This window comes from Emys orbicularis, chromosome 3 (genome assembly GCF_028017835.1).
Source record: "Emys orbicularis isolate rEmyOrb1 chromosome 3, rEmyOrb1.hap1, whole genome shotgun sequence".
Lineage (NCBI taxonomy): Eukaryota > Metazoa > Chordata > Testudines > Emydidae > Emys > Emys orbicularis.
Window position 1 is genome coordinate 117,333,707 of NC_088685.1, and position 23,987 is coordinate 117,357,693.

Sequence of the window (23,987 nt, forward strand, 5' to 3'; positions counted from 1 at the left end):
ATTTGGCTGGCTGTAACAACCCATTGAGGATGGGGAGTGACATTCTACTATTGACAGTAGAATTGAGGATATCAAATAGCAGGTGGGAAGTCTCTTCCACCAGTACCGAAGGGAGATTCAAAATGGACACCATGTGATCCATCAAATTGTGGAACTACATATCATCCCCACGAGAGGAGGCTGAAGGCACTGCATGTTAATTTGGTGACAGGTCAGGCTCAAGGTCAGTTTCTAAATCAGCATTTCTCACATGTGGCCACCGGAGGCTTTTCGGGTGGCCACAGCCTAACTGGCTAGCAAGTCTTAAAAAAATAAGCAACCAAAAAAAGCAAAAGAAACAAGAACATGCAAAACACATTATTTGTTTCTATTCTGTTTAGGTCCAGTAAAGAACAGAGAAAACGACATATTTTTATTATTGCGTCTGCAAGAAAACCCTACATAAATAAATTACAATGATGTGGACATGTATATGTGCATATTTATTTGTTTTTCCTAAAGGTAATTTAGTATTTTAGGAAAAATTGTCAGAGCAGCCACCAGCAATAGTTGGTGGCTGCACTCTGAGGCCACCAAAAATTTTCTTGGGAGAACCCCTGCTCTAAATGCTCCTGTTGAAAGACAGGCGTTCACTCTATTTCATCATCCTCAGAAAGAGGTATCATTGTAGCATCAATGGATCTGGGAGTCAGATCTGAGGATCTTTGTGCTTTTGGCTTTTCAGATGAAACATCACCTCTCCATCCATGCGGAGGATAAGTGAAGAGATCCTGAGGTGGCCCCCAATAAGGCCCCAGGACTGCCAGTCTCCCCAACAACTGGGAGTCGGGACCATCCCGACAGGGGTGGCCCAAAGAGTGGTCCGAACCTCGCTCCAGTTCTTTGTATTCTTCCTCTGTCCTCCTCCTGGAGAGATCCAGGTCTGGAGAGTGTACTGAGCATAGAAATGGATCCAGAGAGGGGAATGGAGAACCAGCTCAGTGTGAAGAATCTGTATGGATCCTAGGAATCAGAAAGTGTTCCAGGGAAGATCCAGCAACAGGATGTGGTCTCATCTTACTAACAGGAGATGAAGACGACTATCCTGAAACTGAGGCTACATGCCCCAGTGGTTCTCAAACTTTTGTACTGGTGACCCCTTTCACATAGCTAGTGTCTGAGTGCGACCCCCCTAATAAATTAAAAACACTTTTTAATATATTTAACACCATTATAAATGCTGGAGGCAAAGCGGGGTTTGGGGTGGAGGCTGACAGCTTGCGACCCCCCAGGTAATAACCTCGTGACCCCCTGAGGGGTCCCGACCCCCAGTTTGAGAACCCCTGCTTTAGACGCTGTGTGCTTCAAACCTGGATCCAAAGCATGGACCAGAGCCGAAAGGTGGACTTGAACTGCTTGCCACAGTAACAACTTTCTGGAACCGAGGAGGTAACCAGACTGACACAGAAACTGGATCAGGAAATGACAGCAGATCTGAAGATTTGGACATCATCGGATCCAATGATAAGTGGACTCATCTTTTTCATTACTGAAGCTGGGGGTGAAACATGTCTCCACTTTGCAACTACAACTCCGTCAGAATTGTATGGATCTGATAGCTCTGATGCACAGGAACCAGCACTGCTAACATTGGCTGTCTTGCTCCTGTGCTTTTTCCTCAGTGCCACAGCGTCTGAAACCAAAGGCATTGTTTAAATCCATCTTCCAAGATCTGGAAGAGGCAGTTGGAACTGACCCATGTCCTGCAGCTGCAGGGGTTATGTCAGGATCAGATTGCTGTGAGGTACGAGGTTTGGTACTGGCAAGGGTGGCCGAACTGTTCATCGACCTTTCTGCCAGAACCGGGGCATTGGGATTCAACCACACGCCTCTTGGTTCAGCCTTGTATCGTTCAGGGGCTTGACTGTGGGAGCTGCAGGAACCAAGTCTGGCCCTGATTGGGGCTGCAGCTGCTTGGATCCCTTCGGAATTGACAGAGACCACTGGGGCTGAGACTTACTCTTTAGACCTTTGAACCAAAGTCTGAATGGATCCAAAGGGTCTAGCCTCAAGGGCTTCCTTAAGCAGAAGTTGTTGCAGTTGTGAGTTCTTGGGGTGAAGGTCTGACAGATCGAACATCCAGAAGGTGAATGGCCTTCTCCTAGACATTTCAAGCAACAAAATGTGAAAGGAAGACAAGCTTTCACCAAAAATGGAAAAGAGGGGGTAGGTGTATCGGTATCATTTCAGTGCTCAAAGGGAGCAGGCAGCAAACACTTCAGTACAGGGGGAGTGGGGGGGAGAGGAAGCAGGGGCAGCACCGAGGACTTTGGTATCCATGGACCAGAACAGGCTGAGTGAGTCCCCTCCATGATGACTGAGACAAAACTAATGTCACATTGGAGACATTTATTGACACACAGCATTTCCTACTCACTGCAGAAACTTCACTTAAAATGCCTAAATTCTATAGATTAGTGTTATATCAAATGATCAGTTGTCTAGTAGTGCTGAACCTAACTTACAATTTATTCACTAAGTTCACAGTTTATTTGAACAGACGTACATTTATACATAAATACATTTATTTAGTAAGACAGCATTTTCAAGAAGTGTACAGAAAATAAAGAGGTGGGAGCAAGGAACTTTTTTCTGTTGTGAATATGGTCCTGTCATACTTTTCTCAGATGTTCTTAGCTTCTGCCATGGTCAGAAAACTACTCGGGCAAGTTCAAACATGACCTGCACAGTAATGAATACAAGTATTAATAAGGAGTTGCATAGTACAAGTTCTCTTTAATACTACAAAAAAGGTAAAGGGTAAATGAAATAATCTGAAAAGATGGACTATAGATAGCTGCAAACCAAAAGAAAAGGCTCAGTGATGATACATGAAATAACCAAAACTGAAGACTTATTCCTACAGGCTACATAAGCATAAACTATTCCAGGATATTTCAAATCATGCCATGTAAAATATACAGCTGCTTACACCTGCAAAAATAAATAAATAAATAATAAATTAATGGAGATATCCCATCTCCTAGAACTAGAAGGGACCTTGAAAGGTTATCGAGTCCAGCCTCCTGCCTTCCACTAGCAGGAACAAGTACTGATTTTGCCCTAGATCCCTAAGTGGCTCCCTCAAGGACTGAACTCACAACCTGGGTTTAGCAGGCCAATGCTCAAACCTCTGAGCTATCCCTCCCCTATGGGTGACTACTGCATCATAATATTTTCATTATTTAATTTTCTTCTGCAGAGTGATGATTAAAAGCGTGGCAACTGAACACCAAACTAACCTCTATAGTGATGAGTATGACTATCATCCATTCCAAGCGCAGCGCACGTTTTTCATTCAGGTGATTTCGCATCAGGTCCGTCAGCTCCATGCAGTGCTGAAGTTTCTCATTCATTACCTGCAGCAAAAACATGTGTTTTCTGTTGAAGAGTCTGCATTTGCAGAAAGCCTGAGTTAAACAAATTCTATGAAATCATTAAGGAAAGCTAACCAAACCAAAATTATCTAACTTAAACATGACTGTTTGGTTTCCAGGCTGATACAGATTTTTCACTGTGCAAAAGTGTACAGCACAGCCCCTTGTGGTACACCACACAAACACAGTAGCAAGGTTTTTAATGAAAACACCTTGAAACTAGTCTGTCAATTCATCATAAGGATGAATAATGTCCAGGAAAAATACATGTTCATAGGAGCCAAGATGAATAAAATTAATAGGTCATCTCTGTAGTCTAAACCCCTAAAAATGCAAGAAATTAAGTAAGGAAGCACAACTCATGTGGGTACCCAATAGACTGTCCATTAAAAAAAAATCCAACCAAATTGAAGGGGTGGTTTCTCTCAGTGCTTCAACTAATTATTGAATAGGCATTTTGAGTTACTGGAAAAATTGAATGCTCAGGACCTCTGAATCTGTGTGATGTAAATCCATCGAGCACATTGTAATAGTGGTAAGATAAACAGTTGGAATTTAAAAAAAAAATCTGTGATTTTATAAGTATTCATATCAACTTTTAAAAAGGCAAAGCCTGTTTTATATGACTAGCTCTGAACCCAGGAAAATGCCACACAGCCACCAATGTCCTACAATTGGATTCCAGGTGAAATGTAAGAAGTTGTTTTGAACTCAAAAAGCCCAATTGGTTTGAGCTCTTACTACCTTCAGAGACTGCCACTTGCCCCAAATGACACTGTGACAAGTGATCAGCTGAAGCACTTTTGTTAACATCTCCCTGGTTTATACAGAAAATGAGGAACGGTTACTTAGTGTAACTGAGTGTCTTCAAGATGTAATGCAGATGTGTATTCCACTTAAGTGAGTGCACACCCAGTGTACCAAGGCCAAAGAATTTTGCCTAGTGTTACCCACAGGAGGCAGCACTGGTACCTCGTGCCCACAGCCCCTCTCTTGGCTATATGAGGCAATGCCACCTCGACTCTCTCAGTTCATTCACACCTGAATGCCCAGAGACTAGACTCTGATACAGAAGGGATGGGGTGGGGGATTGTGGAATACATGTCTGCATCACATCTCGAGGAACCATTTACAGTAAGTAACCGTTTCTTCTTCTTCAAGAAGATGCAGCTGTGTATTCAACTTATGTGACTCAAGCAGTACCCACCTCAGGAGGTGGGGCTCAGTTTATCTAAACCAGTGGTGCCCAATCTTATCACACAGGAGTGCTACATAAACCTAAGCACAACCTTGTGTGGCCAAATAGATTCTATATATTTTAATAAGATCTAAAGGCACCTGTATTGATTTATATTTTAAGTTCAGCTTGTTTTGTATTTATTTAGATAGAAACAACCTATGTACAGTATTGTCTATTTAAAAAACAAAGAAAGCCGTGAATAAAACGTTTATCAGATGAATTATAGTAAACAGGAAAAAAAAAACAGTAATGAATTGGCCATTAGTATATTGTGTTGAAGCAGGCCGTGGGCCTTATGAAATGCTCTAGTGGACCATGTATGGCCTTGGGCCATAGGTTGGGCACCCCGACCTAAACAAAGACTGCAGAACTGGCCCACTAACATTTGCATCTGCTTTGGATGATGTGGTAATGGCAGAATGGTTCGAAAACATATGTACTGATGACCATGTTGGCCTTGCAAATGTCCAATATTGAGGCATCACTGAGGAACACTATTGATGTAGCTTGCGCTCTCTTAGAATGAGCTCGACCCACTTGATGCTTTTATAGCACCTTTCATCCAAGGTCCTCGGCGTGCTTTACAAACACTAATGATTTAAGACTCTCAACATCCCACCATTAGGTAGGTATAACTTCCTTTAGCTCCCCACCATCCCCAATACTATCAGGTCCATCATAGCCAGAAACTTTTAAACAGATTAATAGGTCAAAGATTAAGTAAGCAATAACGCAATGTCTGTGACACATCTTTGGGTTAGTCTGCCTGCTGATGCAGTTTAGGGCACTACTGAGAACAGTGAACTGAGCGATTTACTGGAGCAAGGTGAGGTGTTGCCTTCCAAAACAATTTTGGAGGAAGGGGACTTCTGTAACTTCAGAGTTTCCCTATCACCCACAATGTATGCATCTAGCCTATTCAGTATTCACACAGTGAAACCTGTCTTGACTTTGTCACTGTCTTTTTACTTAAGCAGCTGTGTAATACAGTTTGGGGTTGAGAAAAGATACCCAGCTCTTCTTCACAGGACTCAACACCATTCTTACCCTTTGGTGTCCACTAAAACTCCTTTTATGTCACAACCAATGCTGTTGGGGAAACAAGGTCCCTCAAATGGAAGGTACTTTAAGTATCCCAAGAATTCAGAGACTTCTAATATTAAAAGGCTCTGGTTTAATTTTCTGTTGTATCTCATTCATGGTTTTTTTTCCCTTCTGTGACCGTCAATGATTGGGATTAAGAGCCTGTAACTTCCACTGAGATCAACAATAGTTGACTTCTTGTTCCTCATTGAGGTCTAACCTGCCATAAAGACAGCACCAGCATCCTTTTAATCTGCCAAAGGCACATTTTATGGTCATTCTGCACCTGCTCAGCCTATTGTTGAAGTGCTCCTTGCTGCTGTCCAGGTTTCCGGGGTAAGGCTTCGTGAGCCATGCGAGTAAGAGGTACGCTGGGTCTCCCAGGATCACTATGGGCATTCCAACATCCCCCACTGGAATCTTCTGGTCTGGAAAGAAAGTCTCTGCTTGCAGCTTTCTGTACAGGCCAGTGTTTCTGAAGATGTATGCGTCATGCACCGTCTCAGATCACCCCATGTTGATGTCAGTGAAACGCCCACGGTGATCCACAAGCTCCTGCAATATCATAGCGAAGTCCCCCTTCTACTGATGTACTCCATCACAACATGTCCCGCCGCAGTTAGGGAATCCCATTGCCGCAAAGTAACCACTATTTCACGCACATTCCCAAAAGTCACAGTCCTTTGTAGCAGGATGCGATTAATGGCCCTGCACGCTTGCATTACTGCAACCCTAACGGTGGACTTACCGACTTCAAACTGATTCGTGACCATCTGGTAGCAGTCTGGAGTTACCAGCTTCCACACAGCAATTGCCACGCACTTCTCCACTGAGAGGGCAGCTCTCATTTTGGTGTCCTTGTAGGTTGCTTTCCACATCCGAAAGTTCTGCAGCCACTGCTTGTCATCCCAGACCTGCATAACGATGTGATCCTAACACTCAGTGCTTGTTTCCCGAGCCCAAAAGCAACGGTCCACCATTTGCAGCTGCTCTGTGAATGCCAAAAGTAATCTGATGTTGCTTCTTTCCATGGCACACAGCAGGTCAGGCACCTCTGATTCCTGTTCATGATATACTGAATGATCAGCCGCAATGTGTTCATAACAGTGACCACAACAGTAGAGAGCAGTGCAGGATCCATCCTTTGAGACAGACATAGCAAGCACACAGTAAACTGGGGCCATTGAAAAATACCACAAAATGCATTCGGAAGCCCATGGAATGATGGAACGGAAAAAAACTGCATCACGAGACATTGAGCCCACAACTCCTAGCTGAAGAAGGTGACAAGTTGCACAGTGGGATAGCTACCCACAGTGCACCAACTATGGACGTGCTCTGCCGACAGAAGGAGCATTGTGTGAACATGCACAAGCAATGTAATTATACCGGTTTTCGATCGTCAGCATAACTTGTGTCAACAAAACTCTGTAGTATAGACAAGGCCTAAGCAGCATGTTCATTTTATTACAGCTCACTCTATCAATCGATTAAGGTGTCACAGGAACCTTGTTTGGCTTAGCTAAAAAGATTGCTTCACACCTCAGTGGCCTTTTAACTCCTCTGTTTCTTTAAAACACTTTTACTTGATAAAAAAACCCAAAAGCAGAAGAAAAAAATTAATTTGCTTCTTTACATATTGTTTGGTATTTTAGAACAAAAGAAAAGCTCTTCCTGTTAAAATTTAAACTTTATTTAAAGGCTTGGAAAAAATACTCTTTACATGTAAGCCGGAATGATAAAGATTAGCTGTTTGTCATGGCCAAAAATGGGGAAGTATCATGAATTTGTCACAGAAAAAATGCAAATAAAAAGCTTATAGAAGAGGATGCAACTTACAGGCCCCTATTATTTTGTACAAAATATCTTTTTGCAGTAAATAATATTGAACTTTTATTAATTAATAGTTTAAAACCATTAAAAAATCCAGGTCACTCTCAATCTCTGCTTCACTGGACAGAGTCAAATTTATAACAACTCATGGAGTAGTCTTGCTCAGCAGAAGACTAACCAGAGTCTGTCATGGGATAAGAGGGAAGGTCCTCTAATGGATTGGTAACTGGTTAAAAGATAGGAAACAAAGGATAGGAATAAACTGTCAGTTTTCAGAATGGAGAGAGGTAAATAGTGGTGTCGCCCAAATGTCTGTACTGGGACCAGTTCTGTTCAACATATTCATAAATGATCTGAAAAAAGGAGTAAACTGTGAGGTGGCAAAATTTGCAGATGATACAAAACTACTCAAGATAGTCAAGTCCCAAGCAGACTGCGAAGAGCTACAAAAGAATCTCTCAAAACTGGGTGACTAGGCAACAAAATGGCAGATGAAATTCAATGTTGATAAATGCAAAGCAATGCACATTGGAAAACATAATCCCAACTATCCATATAAAATGATGGGGTCTAAATTAGCTGTTATCACTCAAGAAAGAGATCTTGAAATCATTGTGGATAGTTCTCTGAAAACATCCACCCAATGTGCAGCGACAGTTAAAAAAGTGAACAGAATGTTGGGCATCATTAAGAAAGGGATAGATAATAAGACAGAAAATATCATATTGCCTGTATATAAATCCATGGTACACCCAAATCTTGAATACTGCATGCAGATGTGGTCAACCCATCTCAAAAAAGATATATTGGAATTGGAAAAGGTTCAGAAAAGGGCAACAAAAATGATTAGGGGTATGGAATGACTTCCGTATGAGGAGCGATTAATAAGACTGGGACTTTTGAGCTTGGAAACGAGACAACTAAGGGGGGATATGATAGAAATCTATAAAATCATGACTGGTGTGGAGAAAGTAAATAAGGATGTGTTATTTACTCCTTCTCATAACACACGAACTAGGGGATCACCAAATGAAATTAATAGGCAGCAGGTTTAAAACAAACAAAAGGAAATATTTCTTCACACAACGCACAGTCAACCTGTGGAACTCTTTGCCAGAGAATGTTGTGAAGGCCAAGACTATAAGTGGGTTCAAAAAAGAACTAGATAAATTCATGGAGGATGGGTCCATCAATGGCTATTAGCCAGGATGGGCAGGGATTGTGTCCCTAGCTTCTGTTTGCCAGAAGCTAGGAATGGGCAACAGGGGATGGATCACTTGATGATTACCTGTTCTGTTCATTCCCTCTGGGGAACCTGGCATTGGCCACTGTCGGAAGACAGGATACTGGGCTAGACGGACCTTTGGTCTGACCCAATATGGCCATTCTTATGTTCTCATGTAGTTACAAAGACTTGTTATGGGTGAGGGAGAACCTCCTAATTGCAAAAAACTTACCTTAACTCTGCGATTAATGCTGAGAAACTGACAGGTTTTGTCATAAAGCTCTTCAAGGTTTTCTCTGTCCCAGTAGAAGTCAGGAGTTATCAGCAGGTCTGAACTCAGATTTATACAGTGCCTAAAGAGGGATGGTTATGGTAGTTCAAAGTTCTTTTGGCAATTAAAGGTTCAAATATTTATAGTACTATTTCAGAGCAATGATTAAAGTTTATTCAGTTTCCTACCAATTTCTACAGTGTTTATTTTAAAAACATCAACTGTAACTGTATGAAGTATTTCCCCTTATTCCCTATAGAAAATACAAATCCGGGGACAGGAGACTAATACTAAACAGTAAGAATTGCTTAAATTGGTTGTTCTGAGAATACTGAAAGTCACTAGACCCTCATGAATGAGTCACTTTTTGCTATACAGCAATATCAGTATAGACAGATGGTTTTGAAATAAACAAACTTATTGTGACAGAATGCTTAGGCCTGAGGTGCTGAGCACCTACAGGAATAGACTTGAGTGGGAAGCACCTTCCCATGCCAGGCCTTTTGTCACAACAGCATCAAAGTTACTTTGTAATATCTTCCACCTCCAGCACAAAACAGATATTGAATGCTGGTTATCAGGATCACTAACAATAACTTCCTCCAGCCCACTGGCAATAGGCTCCTTTAGGTGTGGATACGAAATCCAGAGCCTTAGCAGGTAGTGTTCATATCATAGCCGTGTGTCTTCATAGTCCTTTTTTCCCCTTCCACCTGTTAACTTACTGAATTTAAGTTGTATGGGACATATATAGTAATGTGTATTACAATCACACTTATGTGATTTGTGAGAGGGTCACAACAAAGGAATCATTTTTATCACAGTAAAACTCCTCAGATCTTGACTTAAAAATGGCCAGTGATGGAGAATCCACCACAACCCTTGCTAAACTGTTCCAATGGCTAATTAGCCGCACTGTTCAAAAAGTACGCCTTATTTCCAGTCTGAATTTGTCTAGCTTCAACTTCCAGCCACTGGATTGTGTTATACTTTTCTCTGCTAGATTGAAGAGCCCATTATCGAATGTTTGTTCCCCATGTAGACACTTATAAATTGGGTTCAAATTCTCCCTTAGCCTTCTCTTCGTTAAAGTAAATAAATTGGGCTCCTTGAAATTATCACTAGAAGGAATGTTTGCCAATCTTTTAATCATGGGTCACAGAGGTTCTTTCTTTCTGGCGCTGGACTCTAAGAATCTATTAATATACTTTTTGAAATGATAGGGTGTGAGCCCTTAAAAAAAAAGTTTACCGTAAGGCAAAGAGTTCCCCAATTTTCTGCATTACATCAGCATGAGAGAGTTTCACTTTTTTTCTTGATTTTAATATCTGCAGAGAAGTTAGTGATAAATCGTTAGCCAAAGACATTCCATAACTGCTTATTTTATTTAAGCTCGGTAAAAAAAAATCATGAGTCCTACACCCTGAGCATTGTACCAGTTGTTCAAACTATTCCTTCTAAAGTGCACTACTGCACATTTATCAACACTGAATTTCATTTGCTACTCTACTGCCCATTTACCTTGCATTCTTAGGTCGCTCTGGGGATCCTTAGTCTTCTATAGTCTTGATTTACCTAAATAATTTGGTAACCTGCTGTGTCACATCCAACTGGTCAACCTTTTTCTAGATCATTGATCAATATATTAAACACCACCACTCCTAACACAGACCCTTGGAACACCCCTTGTTAAATTTTTGCCAGGCTGAAAATGGACCACTTATTCCCTTTTATTCTGTTTTCTCTCTATTTAGTTTCTAACTTATGATAGAACTTTCTCTCTTATCCTGTAACTATTGAGCTTTCTTAATTTCTTCTTTTGAGATGCTTAAAAAAAAGTGAATACATTGTTTTTAAAGAGACAGGCTAGCCATTCAAATGCTTTCCCAATATCTTTTTCCTGATAAAATTAATTCTTTACAAAGAATTAAAACAAAACAAAACAAGTAAACAGAAATTTCACCTCAGGAATTGACTGGATAGATTCCACAAAATTATCCAAGGATGATTCCCAAATGGCCAGTTTTACTGCAACAAAAAATTAACAAAATAGGACCTTACATCTCATGTGTTGTCTCAGAATTCAAGTAACCATAAAACACAGTGCCTATCTGCCAATGTTTCAAGATTCCATTAAACTGCAGTTGACTTTTTATGACTTGAATGCTCTAAATAACCAGCCATTCAAATAAATATCACTCGCTCATTAGTTTTAAGTCTATAAATATACATTATCACTTGTAGCTGTTCAAGGCTTGTGTTAGAATAACTAATCTGGGAGTTGCCTGACATTGCTCTGCAAACACAGAGAGTCAGAACAATGTTTCTGCAGTGTTCGTGTAAATATATATTTTAATGAAGTAAATTTCCTTCTGTTTTTGGTGAAGTTGGTGTTCATAAAAGGTGTAGAACAGACAGAACTGGATAAAGAAGTCTTCTGTTTATTTACAGAAGATGTTCAGCATGCATAGGGAGTGGCAATGCAGGCATACTCTATGTGCTTCAAGCACAAACTGCTGCTATCTTCTAGTTTATCTAATATTAGTAGAGTATTTAGGGTTGGGGAAGGGAAGAGATGTAAATTGAAAAAAAAAGTATGTTTCCTCAAGCATGTTGTTTTAAAAGATTTACCTGTGATTGAAGTAGGGCTCCAATTTACAAAACACATGTTAAAAACTATGAGAGTAATCCTCCCATTCAGCCTCTGGCAACTTATGTGCATACCTCACTTTCATGAATGAGAGTAACCCATGTAACAACACTGGATACCCAACAGGGAAAACAGACAGACATTCACCATTTGATACATATATAAAGTTTGCTTAAGGTCATCTTCTCCCCTCCATCCCTGTTATTGTATATGTCCAAATTTGTGATGGCATTTCACAATCTTAGGTAAAATTGGACACTACATAAAGTATTAGCTTACCAGAAAGGCAAAGAGCATTTGAAAAGGCAAATTTCTGCAGAATTACTTCATCAATATCCAGGTCAGAATTTAACAAGATTTCTCCTCTGTGGAGCTTTGACTGGTCTCTGTAAAAACAGGATTGAGACATCTTCATTGACTAAGTCACCTCTAAAAATGAATAGTCAGGGTAGAATCCTTTACACAAGGAAATTCCTCATGCACCTTTTTAAAATTTAAAAACATGGAGCAATGTATATGACTGCTCCATCTCACTTCCTTGCATTTTGCTCTCAGTCACGATTAAAGTGAGAGAAAACCCATCTCGAGCCCTTTCTTCAACCTCTACACCAGCAACTCCTCTGCAAAAACCTAATATTAGTATCTTCTACAACAACTGCAGCACTACTGAGAAAATTCAGAGAAACAGCAGGACTATGGACTTCTCTTTCCCACTCACTCCTCCTCCCCTCTTGTGCTTTCTCTTTCTACTTCATTGTTCTTGTTTTTGTCTCTCCTATTCTGTTCTGTCACTCTATTTCCACTCCTTTCCCTTCTTGAATTGTGATACTCCCCCCCCACAACAGCTCTCTTCTGTGTGTCAGCAGCAAAGTAGAAGTCATGAGTCCTGCAAGTTTCAAGGTGCCTTGCATAAAGTCCCACCTGAGAACCTGGGAAGCATCCTGAAATTTAAAGTACAAATGCTTGTGAAGGAGAAGCTAAAAACAATGGAACAATTCAACAGTTACAGATTCCATAACTTACAACACATTCAGTTTTCCATTGGCTATGAAAATGGCCATCTTATGTAGCAGCATTGTACTACAAAAGACTAAACACAATGTATTCTATGAAATAGCAATGATTTGCAATGAAAAATCTTTCTGAACAAGAACTTCAGCTCATCATGATCTCAAGATACGATTTAACAAGTAACAAAGTCAAGGAAGGTCACACGTCTTCTTCCATGATATGCCAGTTTTACCCCTATTAGAAACTTATGTTTTCAGTGTATTTCAATGTATTTAAGAAGGCAAGATACTCCTTGTAATGACCATTCTGTATCAGAGCTGTCTCAATATGCACCTTTCCTTTATATCGGCCCTCATAAGGTGTGAGTTTTTCCATTTGAGACTGCTGAAGAGCACTTACAATTGTGAAGCCATGGAGTTCACTCTAATACTTTAGTATGATCAGTAAATAAAATCAAAATCACAAGTAATGCTGCAAAGCCATATTTAAAAAAAACCAAAACATTAATGCATACTCCATTAAGACGGATGGCTTTAGTGTTTGTAGGCCATACTATTTACCCCTCAAAACACTTATCTTACTCCTTTGGAGGAGAGGTAGGAAAGGAATGTTTTTGGGTAAAGGATGCATAAAAATGCTTACTCTCCTCTCCTATAGTTAATTTCTTCATTCTCCCAATGAACCAGTGCAACTTCATAAGGCTGAATTTCATGCCGCTCCAGCACTTGCATTATTTTCTTCATCTAGGAAAAAGACAACTGCACATTAATAAAATGGTTAGCAAATACTACACAATTGCCCCACGTAAGTCTTCAAATATTTAATACATAAAATTAAAGCAATATGTTGATGTTTATTTAAAGAATGTTAAAGGTGTGGTGAAAATACCTTTTTGCATTAGGATAAAGTAACCATTTTAATATCATTTTACATCCCATTCAGAAAATCTTCCATAGTACAAGACTTTCTGACACTGTACATTTTAGAACAGAAATTCTAAACTAATTTGGCCAAAAGATTGTGCCATCTAGGCACTTATACTATACTCACTGCTAGGGTACCCAAGTTTTAAACACTTATCTCTTCAAAATAAGGAGAATAGTGGAGCTTTCAATGCAAAATTTTAGCTTCATCAATTTCTAATAAAGCAGTTTCCAGAGACAGATAATTTAAAATCAGTTAGTACCCACACGCAACTATAATTTTCTCTGCAGTGTTAGCTTTCTTCATTGCTTTCATAATATTTATTGACAATATACATGATTCTATAAGAAGTCATTGCCATATGTTTTTATGGAGGACTGCAATTTCTGAAATATTGCCATATCATTTTGAATTTCATACTGAAGTGTCTAAGGTCTGCCAAGTATTCCAAGAATTACTGCTAAAAAGGTAGAGAAATACTGATTTGTATTGCTGAGATAAAGTACCTTTCATTTTTATAGCAGTCATAATATCTATGGCTGTGATCTCACAAGATCCTGTAGGCTAAGCAGGATCAGGCCTGATCAGCATTTGTATAGACCTGTGGGGAGAATACACAGTGCTATAGGACTTTGAATATCAGTGATTCAGTAGGCAGCACAACTTCCCCTTAGAAAATACTGAATACTTGGGCCAAGACACTTTGCTGCTGAACTTTACTGTCTCTATTTGTTTAGCTAGGAAATCATAGGCTTGTTCTTTGCTGAAGCTACTATCATTTACATGAGACCAAAAATCCAGGTTCTAGCTGAGACGATCATTAAACTCTCATGGAACTATACTCAAAAAGTAGGGCTGCTAGCCTTCGTTTTCCAGCCATTCCTATTTGGTAATTCCTGTCTGCCTAGCTAAATGCCCCCATTCAGTTTACAAATTGATGCAGTTTTTCTCTTCATTTTCTAAGCTGTCATGCATCGTTGCTGTATACTGTTGTGTTCCATCGCAGAAGTGGCTACACTTCACTGGCAGCTTGCTTGTGTCTATTTGGGGTCTGATCCAAAGCCCACTAAAGTCAACAGAAAGATTCCCATTGACTTAAAGTGTATGTAACAGCTTAGCTAAAATCTTCCTTATAGACTTCTCAAGAGAAATCAGGAGGCAGGTGCTAAATCAGTCTTGGAAATTAAAGACAGGCCAAGGAATTAAGCAAAACTTCCAACAACATCCAGGGACCATGTGTAGTATTGAGGGTGCCCTTCAGTTATACTGGTATAAAGGCACTTATACTAGTATAGATTATTCCAGTAGAGGAAGGGAAATAAACTACACTAGTATGTGGCACCGTTATACCAGTGTAACTGCATTTCATAGGGGTTGTGCAGGTGTAACTATTTTGGTTTAAAAAAATTAAAAAAATAAAAATAAAAATCACACCCCTAACCGACAGTTATACAAGTACAAAAAGTGTGTGTACACCAGACCTTATATCTGCTTCTCTGTTGCCCTAACTCACGTGTAGTTTAAAAAAAAATACTAGTGAAAAGTGAATTAGAAGTGGGTATAAAATGCTCCCATTCTGCTCCGTTAGTATTTTACATCCACTTTGTACTGGTGTAAATAACTGTACAAGGTGCACAGCAACAAAGAATCAGTTCCATTGTATCCAATTCCAGCTGCAGGGGAAGCTTAAGTTGGTACATGGCCAGAATATGGGATCTGCAGTGATTGCAAAAGATGAGGGACCTCTGATCTAAGATGACATATCCAACAGCACAGTGCCCCAAAATATTATCCAGGTGCAGTTCAGTATTGAAAGAGAGGGAAAGGTGTCACATACTGAATAATCATCTAGAGGTTCCTTGTTGTTACACTGCTATACTGACCTGGCTTGACTCCAGTTAATTTATGAGACGTGACTGGCTTTCAGCACCAGGTGGCATGGTCTGCAAGGCATCTTAGAGCTTCTACTTTGCGGTAACTGGGATATTATTTTCTAACGGTAGCACTGTGGAAGACCTGCCCACCTTATACAAGCAGGCAGGATGTGAAGATTACACAAGAACAATCCACACTTGTCTGATGCAGTCCCAAGTGGCTGCCTTCACTGAGGAGAAGAATTTAATCCTCCCCTCACCTCCATAGGTCACCTATGCAAAACTCATCTGCTCCGGCTTTGCAGGAATGACAAGAATTTCACCTTAATCAGCTTTGATATTTAAATGATACAGCTTCTTTTTCTACTTACAGTTTTCTCTTCCACATTCCAAAACACAACAGACCCTTCCCTGTGTTAACAGAACATAACGATGCATTAGGCTTGAGGGTCAGATTACATTGTTTTGTACTTAAAAAGTGCTTTAATGCTACAGTCACCTTGTCAGGAATTGCCTTTGCATAAAGTGAAAATTTACAATGCTTAGTCTTCATATGGTCCCCATAACAGATGCTGTTAATCATGCTTTAAGTTTTAATACAAAAAATACTCAAATATACTTTTAAAGTCATAATTATTTAATTACTTAACACTTAAGTGGTTGCATGATGTTTCCTGGATCTCCAGAAGGAAACACTTATTTTTTTTAACATACCGTAATTAAAATAAAATATGTGACAGATATGGCAATTTCCTGCAATAGGCTGGACACACTTTAATTCAATAAAATTTAACTTATTGAATTAAGTTTCAGTATCTTACAAGTTCATTGTATTAAAAATAAAAATGTGTAGCATTATTGGGGGATTATATGCAATGTCCAAAGGGGGAGATATGATTAACATAAACTCTGGGAAGCGTTATTCGCGTCAAAGGACTATTTGAAACAATGGGCTAGACAAGAATGCATTTTAAAGATGTGGGTTTCCCAGGAAATCTCTAGGGGAAGGTGTACGCAAATGTACCCCCTCCAGTTGTGTAACTCAGCCTTTTGAAGCTTCACCCTGAGAAGGGGACTTTTGTCTGCTCATTACCTGTTACATGAGGGCAAGATCAGAGGCCTAACAATGAGGAACTCACAGATTCATGGGGTGCTTGTTCTGCACTAACAGCTGTTATGAACTTGTAACCACAGAAAACCCCCTTGGTGGGGATGAGAGGGCTGGTCACCTGCCAGAGCCCCTGCTGGAGTCAGGATGATCTCTGGTAAACTTATTAGCATGTGTGTAGATTTATAGCCTCTGAGGAGAAGCAAAGCAGGTCTGCTAAGGCAGTCTGACTTTCACACTGTAGAAAGACGTGGGGCTCTACCCAAGTGAGGTGACTGCTTGAGGAGCCTGAAGCATAGAATGGGTACCCTTGCCAGACTACGAGGAGGAAATCCAGGTGCATTTGCCCTGAACTCTGACAAAGTAGCTTGCTACATCCACATATAATCATATGTGGCAGGCTTGGTTTGCAACTTACCTGAAGAAAAAGATCATACCAGGATCATATTCTTTTGCAGCGTTTTCTGTGCCAATCACCAAAACATTTGCTGCATCTAGTTTAAAAATAAGAGGAAGGGAATAACACTTTAGAAGGCAGAACAGTTTCTGTATTTTAAACCTGTTTAACATTTATAACTAACTCCAGTTTTAACAGTCTTTATCTGGGAACAGTACTTCCAAAATAAAAGTACTATATTTTTTTAAAATAGAAATGCTTTCAAGGAGGGAGTATAGGAAGCGATTACAATATACAAAATTGCATGGGTTCTCAAAAATGCACATTCATTCCTGATTTTGATTCTGCATTCCACTAGCCTAGTTCCCTTTAAACATTGTAGTGAAACGTAGTACTCATGAAGAATATAGGACATAGGATGGAACTGACGGCACTGGACAACAAATGAAAAATAGGAATGGGAGTGAGGTCATAGGTGTAAACAAGGGAATCAGTTGGGGGATACCAAGCAGAGAACCCTGGAAAGTATACACTGTTCTATGAAGGAGACCCAGGAGTCAGTGGATGCCACCCAGAGGAATTCTAACTGATGTGAAAGGAACAATGGTTTGCCCCCACAGTTGCAGACAACCTCCTTGTTGAGCTTGCCAGCCCAGAAAACTGAAATCCTCTTTTCCCATACAGCAAGGACAGCAAAGTCCAGGTCTACACTAAGTTTTGCCAGCATAGTTATGTTGGTTAGGAGTGTGAAAAATCATACCCCATAACAGACATAGCCATGCTGCCAAAAGCCCTAGTGTTGATGTAGTTTTACCAGCAAAAAGAGTGTTTCTGCTGCTATGGCTTATTTCATTTGGGGGAGTGGGATAAGCTATGAGGGGTTGCTGGTGTAGCTATACCAGCAAACCCTTTCTAGTGCAGACAAGGCTTAAGATAGTAGCCAAATGTGCATCAACCCCAATGTGACAGAATCACTTCTAGGGCTGGGGTGAAGTGTTAAATTCAGTGTTTGTGCCCACTCAATCCTTTGCCTTATTGCAAACTTACTTGGGAAACAAGTATCTATTAGGGCTACTTGAGGTGGTGACTGTGTGATGTGGATTCATTTCCAATGGAAACTGACTTGACGCCACCAACTGACTTGACATCGGCCACTTAAAAGCCATGACTTTTATCCACTAAGGCAGTCAGAATTGGGAAACTTGTTGTAGTGGTTGATCAAGTCTCAAACGCTAAGCAAAACTATTACAATATCATCAGTGTTCTTTGATGGAAGAGAGCACTTGTCAGCATACCCCTTCATTTTCCCACTTTAAAATATCACTTGCCCAGTTATTTCCTCTGTATTTGTTATACTTCCCATCACGGTTAAAATACAGTTGACATAGGATAAATTTGGCTATCATGTAATGTCATGGTATAAGTGGGCACAAATCCCATTTCATTTAATGGGAGTTTTGTCCACTTATACCATGCCAGAATTCAGTCCAGTGTAGTTACCAGAGAACTACATGAACAGAGAATGAGAGAGAAAAGATGAAGAATCATTTAGTAATAAATTACTAATTATGTGGGTATTCACCCACGAAAGCTTATGCTCCAATACGTCTGTTAGTCTGTAAGGTGCCACAGGACTCTTTGTCGCTTTTTACAGATCCAGACTAACACGGCTACCCCTCTGATACTAATTATGTAGGCATTTCAAAAGTTTAGACCTAGTTAGGATAATCCATAACTTCCCATCTCCATATCCCACCAAATACTTGTTTTCTCCATGTCTATGGTCTTCTAGGAAAATCTGTGGTAGTCTGCCACTATAGTATTTCTAAGGTGGTAAGTAACCATCAGCATTGATTTGTCAAGAACAAATTGTGTCAAACCAACCTAATAGCTTTCTTTGAAAGGGTAACAAGCCTTGTGAATAGGGGGGAAGCAGCAGATGTGGTATATCTTGACTTTAGTAAGACTTTTGATACGGTCTTGCATGACCTTCTCATAAACCAACTAAGGAAATACAACCTAGAGGGAGCTACCATAAGGTGGGTGCATAACTGGTTGGAAAACTGTTCCCAGAGTAGTTATCAGTGGTACACAGTCAAGCTGGAAGGGCATATTGAGTGGGGTCCCACAGGGATCGGTCCTGGGTCCAGTTCTGTTCCATATCTTTGTCAATGATTTTGATAACAGCATAGACAGTACGCTTATAAAGTTTGCAGACGATACCAAGCTAGGTGGGGTTGCAAGGGCATTGAAGGGCAGGATTAAAATTCAAAATGATTTGGAAAAACTGGATAAATGGTCTGAAGTAAATAGGCTGAATTTTAATAAGAACAAATGCAAAGCACTCCATTTAGGAAGGAACAATCAATTGCACACAAACAAAATGGGAAATGACTGCCTAGGAAGGAGTACTGCAGAAAGGGACCTGGGGGTCATAGTGGATCACAAGCTAAATAGGAGTCAACAGTGTAACACTGTTGCAAAAAAAGCAAAACATCATTCTGGGATCTATTAGCAGGAGTGTTGTAAGCAAGACACAAGAAGTAATTTTTCCACTCTACTCCAGCTGAGGTCTTATCAGCACAGAGTATTGTGTCCAGTTCTGGGAGTCACATTTCAGGAAAGATGTGACAAATTGGAGAAAGTCCAGAGGAGAGCAACAAAAATGATTAAAGGTCTCGAAAACATGATCTATGAGGAAAGATTGAAAAAAATGGTTTTGTTTAGTCTGGAGAAGAGAAGCCTGAGGGGAGACACCATAACTTTTCAAGTACATAAAAGGTTGGTAACAAGGAGGAGGGAGAAAAAAATTTCTCCTTAACCTGTGAGGATAGGACAAGAAGCAAGGGGCTTAAATTGCAGCATGGGACATTAGGAAAAACTTCCTGTCAGGGAACTTAAGTACTAGAACAAACTGCCAGGGAAACTGTGGAATCTCCTTAGTCACTGGAGGTTTTTAAGAGCAGGTTAGACAAACACTTGTCAGGGATGATCTAGATAATACAGCTTGCAGTATTCTGGGGATACTTCTTAAATTCATAATATAGATCAGGGCTGGAAAAGTTTATCAGACACTCAAGGGCCAATAAAGATCAGGAAAAGAGCGTCAATGATTAGGGAAAGTGCCCTGGTGAGAAGTCCAGCCAGCTGCAAGGAAAGGGGAGATTGTTGGGATTCTAACCAGGCTGCTGTCCCAGGATCTTGTTCTGGGCTTTTAAGATCAGCCTCACGCTAGAAAGTGCTCAATAAATATGAAGCGTCTAAACTTTCTGGCTGCTGGAAAGAAGCAGCATCCCCTCCCTCCCTCCTACCCCAAAGACCCCTGCAGTGGGATGGGTTGGTTGAGGATATCACCACTGCTCTACTCAGCTTCCCACAAAAGACGTCTTCACTATTCTATTCCCATCCCAAGCTTCCCCCCCAATAAAAAGCAACGTCTCATAGCTTTTCCGAGCAACAGCAGAGCGAAAGACGTGTTTTTACTTTTATCTGCAGGGCTCTGACTAACAGCTGTGAAACTGCCAAGACTGGTCAACTTTCATTTTGCTGCAGATTGGTAAAGTTATGGGCAGCTATAGAGGAATTAGAACTGTCTGTAGACAAAAGATGACAATCTGCATGTAAACTACTGCTGTGCTATATTCATAACTATAATATCTAGAAACTTTCACATGAAAGCTTAATTCTGCCAAATTTGATGGCAAAGGACTACTTACCAGAAAAAGCTTCATACTTGCCAGTGACAAGTAGGTTGCAGAACAGATAGTATATTGCTGCATTCTAGTTTAGACCTTTTGTAGTCAATATGTAGGTTACCACTTATTAGTTATGTTATCTTCTTAACAGTTACCAGCTACCTTCTTATTTTAGCACTTACTATACGTGACAGCTGGTCAAAAAATGTTCAGACTAAAAATTTTTGTAGTTGGAAGTAGGGTTTTGTCAAAAGATTTGAGAAATTTTCATTTGACAATTTATTTTTTTCTGAAATTTTTCAAAATGAAGAATTTTGGTTATCAAAACCCCCACCATTTTTTATTTTGTTTAAAAGTCGTGGGACAACAGCTGGAATCTGTTGCCGAGGAAAAAGAGGTCTCATCCTCCCTACTCTCCATGCTGCCGCCGCGACCCTCACTAGGAAAAGTGGCATAAAGGAAGAAGAAGACGAACCATGAAAAACTTCATTTTGTTTTGAAATGTTAATTAGAAACAGAACAACCTTCCATTTGAAAATTCCTGTAAAAATAGAAATTATTTTATCAAACTTTCAAAATGATTTTTTCGGGGCAATTTATTTTTGGTGGGGAGGAGGGATTCTATTTTCCAACCAGCTCTATTATGTCATTTTTGGAAAATCATAAGTTATTTGCAAGTGCAGAGAATGTTGCTCTGTCAAAAGTTTGTTTTGTTTTGTCTTCAGTTTTTGTTTTATTAAGAAAATTTTGAGAGAAGGCAATTTTGTTCGAAGGTATCAAAATATTCCCTGATACTATGTCAAAGATAAAGTACATATGAAAGTGTAGAAAATAACCACTACTTTTCTATATAACTCACCCATATTTTGTTCCCAAAATAAGATAAAGCTGCTCAAAATAGGTTTTAAAAATCTACCTCTAGGCAAACTTGTTATTTCAACATATCCATATGAAGTCAGGTCATGACATAGATTACCAAGATGATATTCATCTGCTGTTGCAAAGGCTGTACACTGCATCAGATCCTGTGCCAAAGGAATACAAGTTTGGGTTAAAAAAAGGCTGAAGTGACATGTTTACAGGATATTTGTTTGGCTCTGTGGCCAAGTTTGTTATATGATTTGACATTCATTTTTCCAATTTAAATTTGTTATTTTACTCTCTGTGCTACGGACACCTTCATTTGGCACCAAAGGATGGCTGGTAAGGTAACCAGCTTCACATGTGTCCCCTTTGTGTAATGCACAGAGGTCAATGTATGCACAATGGCTCATCTTCCTCAAAGACTCACTTGCTGGAGACGTGTTCTGCTGTACTACCTTTACCTCATCCTTCCTGATTGTGCAGGCTCTCTGAGAAGCTCAGACTGAGCACCAGGGCCTTCTTCTGTGGCAAAAGCCAAGCAGAGGTGTGGATCCATTAAGACCTTGGACTGAAGGGGCACAAGGAATCAGTCAGTCTAAAGCACCTGGGTGAATGAACTGCTGTTCATCACATTATCCCTATGGAACTAACAGAATGGTTTGGACAGTCTTGAATATCAACACCTAGAAAAAGGCCCTGTAACAAAATTGAGGACTCTGGTTCTTAAATGTAGTTCTCCAGTTTCCATTGAAGACAGCATCCCCCGCCCCACTAGCTGAAGGATTTGCAGCTTTAAAAGAGGAAACCTGGAAGAAGAACCTATTCCTTAGCATCCATGTACGGAGTCAGTCTTCATGGGCTCTTAGGAATGTAAGAACCACCTCACCTACTGTGTCTGCACTTAAAATTCAAGTTCTTACTAGCCTGCATAGCTACCACTTTAGACAGCTGAATAGGAGACTGTTTCATACCTTGTGGCCACAGCAGCTAAACAGAATAGTGGTACCACGAACCACTGAGGACTTGTTTAGTCAATCCAAGGACTTGCAAGTAATCCATCCGTTCATCCTAGTTTCTTCCACAAAAGCTGAGACTACCACAGACAAATCTGCACTGCCATGGCTGGGATATTTCTACCAGCACCCTGCTGCAAGTATTTAGTAGTAGCTGAAGTAATACTAAAATCCATTCCTCATGACAGAGTATAAGGAAACTGAATCTCCTTGATAAGAAGGCTTATTCCTCATCTACTCTGTGAATGAAGATGACTAACTGTCTGACTCTTCTGGCCAGATGAGACTACTTCCAATTGAACAAGCTGAAATCTTTCACGGATCACCTGCCAGAAGACCTAAAGAGGGAACCTAAAGCCATCATTCCAAAAGGCAGGATATAGTCAAACACTCTCTAAAGGCTACTTATGATGATTCAGATACAGCAGCATGCTCTTTTACAACTGCAGTGACAATAATATAGCCTGAATATTTGAAGAGTTCTGGGTTAATTCAAGATATACAAAGGAAGAGTAGATGAGTAGAAGAGTAGACTGGCTAACCTAGTGAGGAGGGCTTTAAACTAGGTTCGACGGGGACAGGTGAGCAAAGCCCACAGGTAAGTGGGGAACATGGAGACCTGGGAGATGGGTCGGAAACGAGAGGGAGTGTGGGCTATATTGGCAGAGAGAAAGGAGCGTCAGGACAAAACTGGGAGAAAAGATCAAACCAGTATCTTAGATGCCTATATACAAATGCGAGAAGTATGGGTAATAAGCAGGAAGAACTGGAAGTGCTAATAAATAAATACAACTATGACATTGTTGGCATCACTGAAACTTGGTGGGATAATACACATGATTGGAATGTTGGTGTGGATGGGTACAGCTTGCTCAGGAAGGATAGACAGGGGAAAAAGGGAGGAGGTGTTGCCTTATATATTAAAAATGTACACACTTGGACTGAGGTAGAGATGGACATAGGAGATGGAAGTGTTGAGAGTCTCTGGGTTAGGCTAAAAGGGGTAAAAAAACAAGGGAGATGTCATGCTAGGAGTCTACTACAGGCCACCTAACCAGGTGGAAGAGGTGGATGAGGCTTTTTTTAAGCAACTAACAAAATCATCCAAAGCCCAAGATTTGGTGGTGATAGGGGACTTCAACTATCCGGATATATGTTGGGAAAATAACACAGCGGGGCACAGACTATCCAACAAATTCTTGGACTGCATTGCAGACAACTTTTTATTTCAGAAGGTTGAAAAAGCTACTGGGGGGAAGCTGTTCTAGACTTGATTTTAACAAATAGGGAGGAACTCGTTGAGAATTTGAAAGTAGAAGGCAGCCTGGGTGAAAGTGATCATGAAATCATAGAGTTTGCAATTCTAAGGAAGGGTAGAAGGGA

The 23,987-nt window shown here is 40.2% G+C and overlaps 1 protein-coding gene across 1 annotated transcript in view; it reads right to left on the bottom strand.

The window, feature by feature from the left end:
• Positions 1-2,470: 2,470 nt before the first annotated feature.
• The window catches only part of RMND1 (required for meiotic nuclear division 1 homolog), a 41,851-nt gene continuing 20,334 nt past the window's right edge, over positions 2,471-23,987 (bottom strand). Inside the window, exons 3-12 of the mRNA XM_065401174.1 lie at positions 21,644-21,752; positions 17,054-17,129; positions 15,899-15,938; positions 13,372-13,472; positions 11,998-12,104; positions 11,032-11,096; positions 10,320-10,396; positions 9,030-9,150; positions 3,282-3,398; positions 2,471-2,721 (exon numbers count right to left, since the gene is read on the bottom strand). Coding sequence (XP_065257246.1) covers positions 2,689-2,721; positions 3,282-3,398; positions 9,030-9,150; positions 10,320-10,396; positions 11,032-11,096; positions 11,998-12,104; positions 13,372-13,472; positions 15,899-15,938; positions 17,054-17,129; positions 21,644-21,752 — 846 coding nt within the window. The 3' untranslated portion in view covers positions 2,471-2,688. The remainder of the gene's footprint in view (positions 2,722-3,281; positions 3,399-9,029; positions 9,151-10,319; positions 10,397-11,031; positions 11,097-11,997; positions 12,105-13,371; positions 13,473-15,898; positions 15,939-17,053; positions 17,130-21,643; positions 21,753-23,987) is intronic.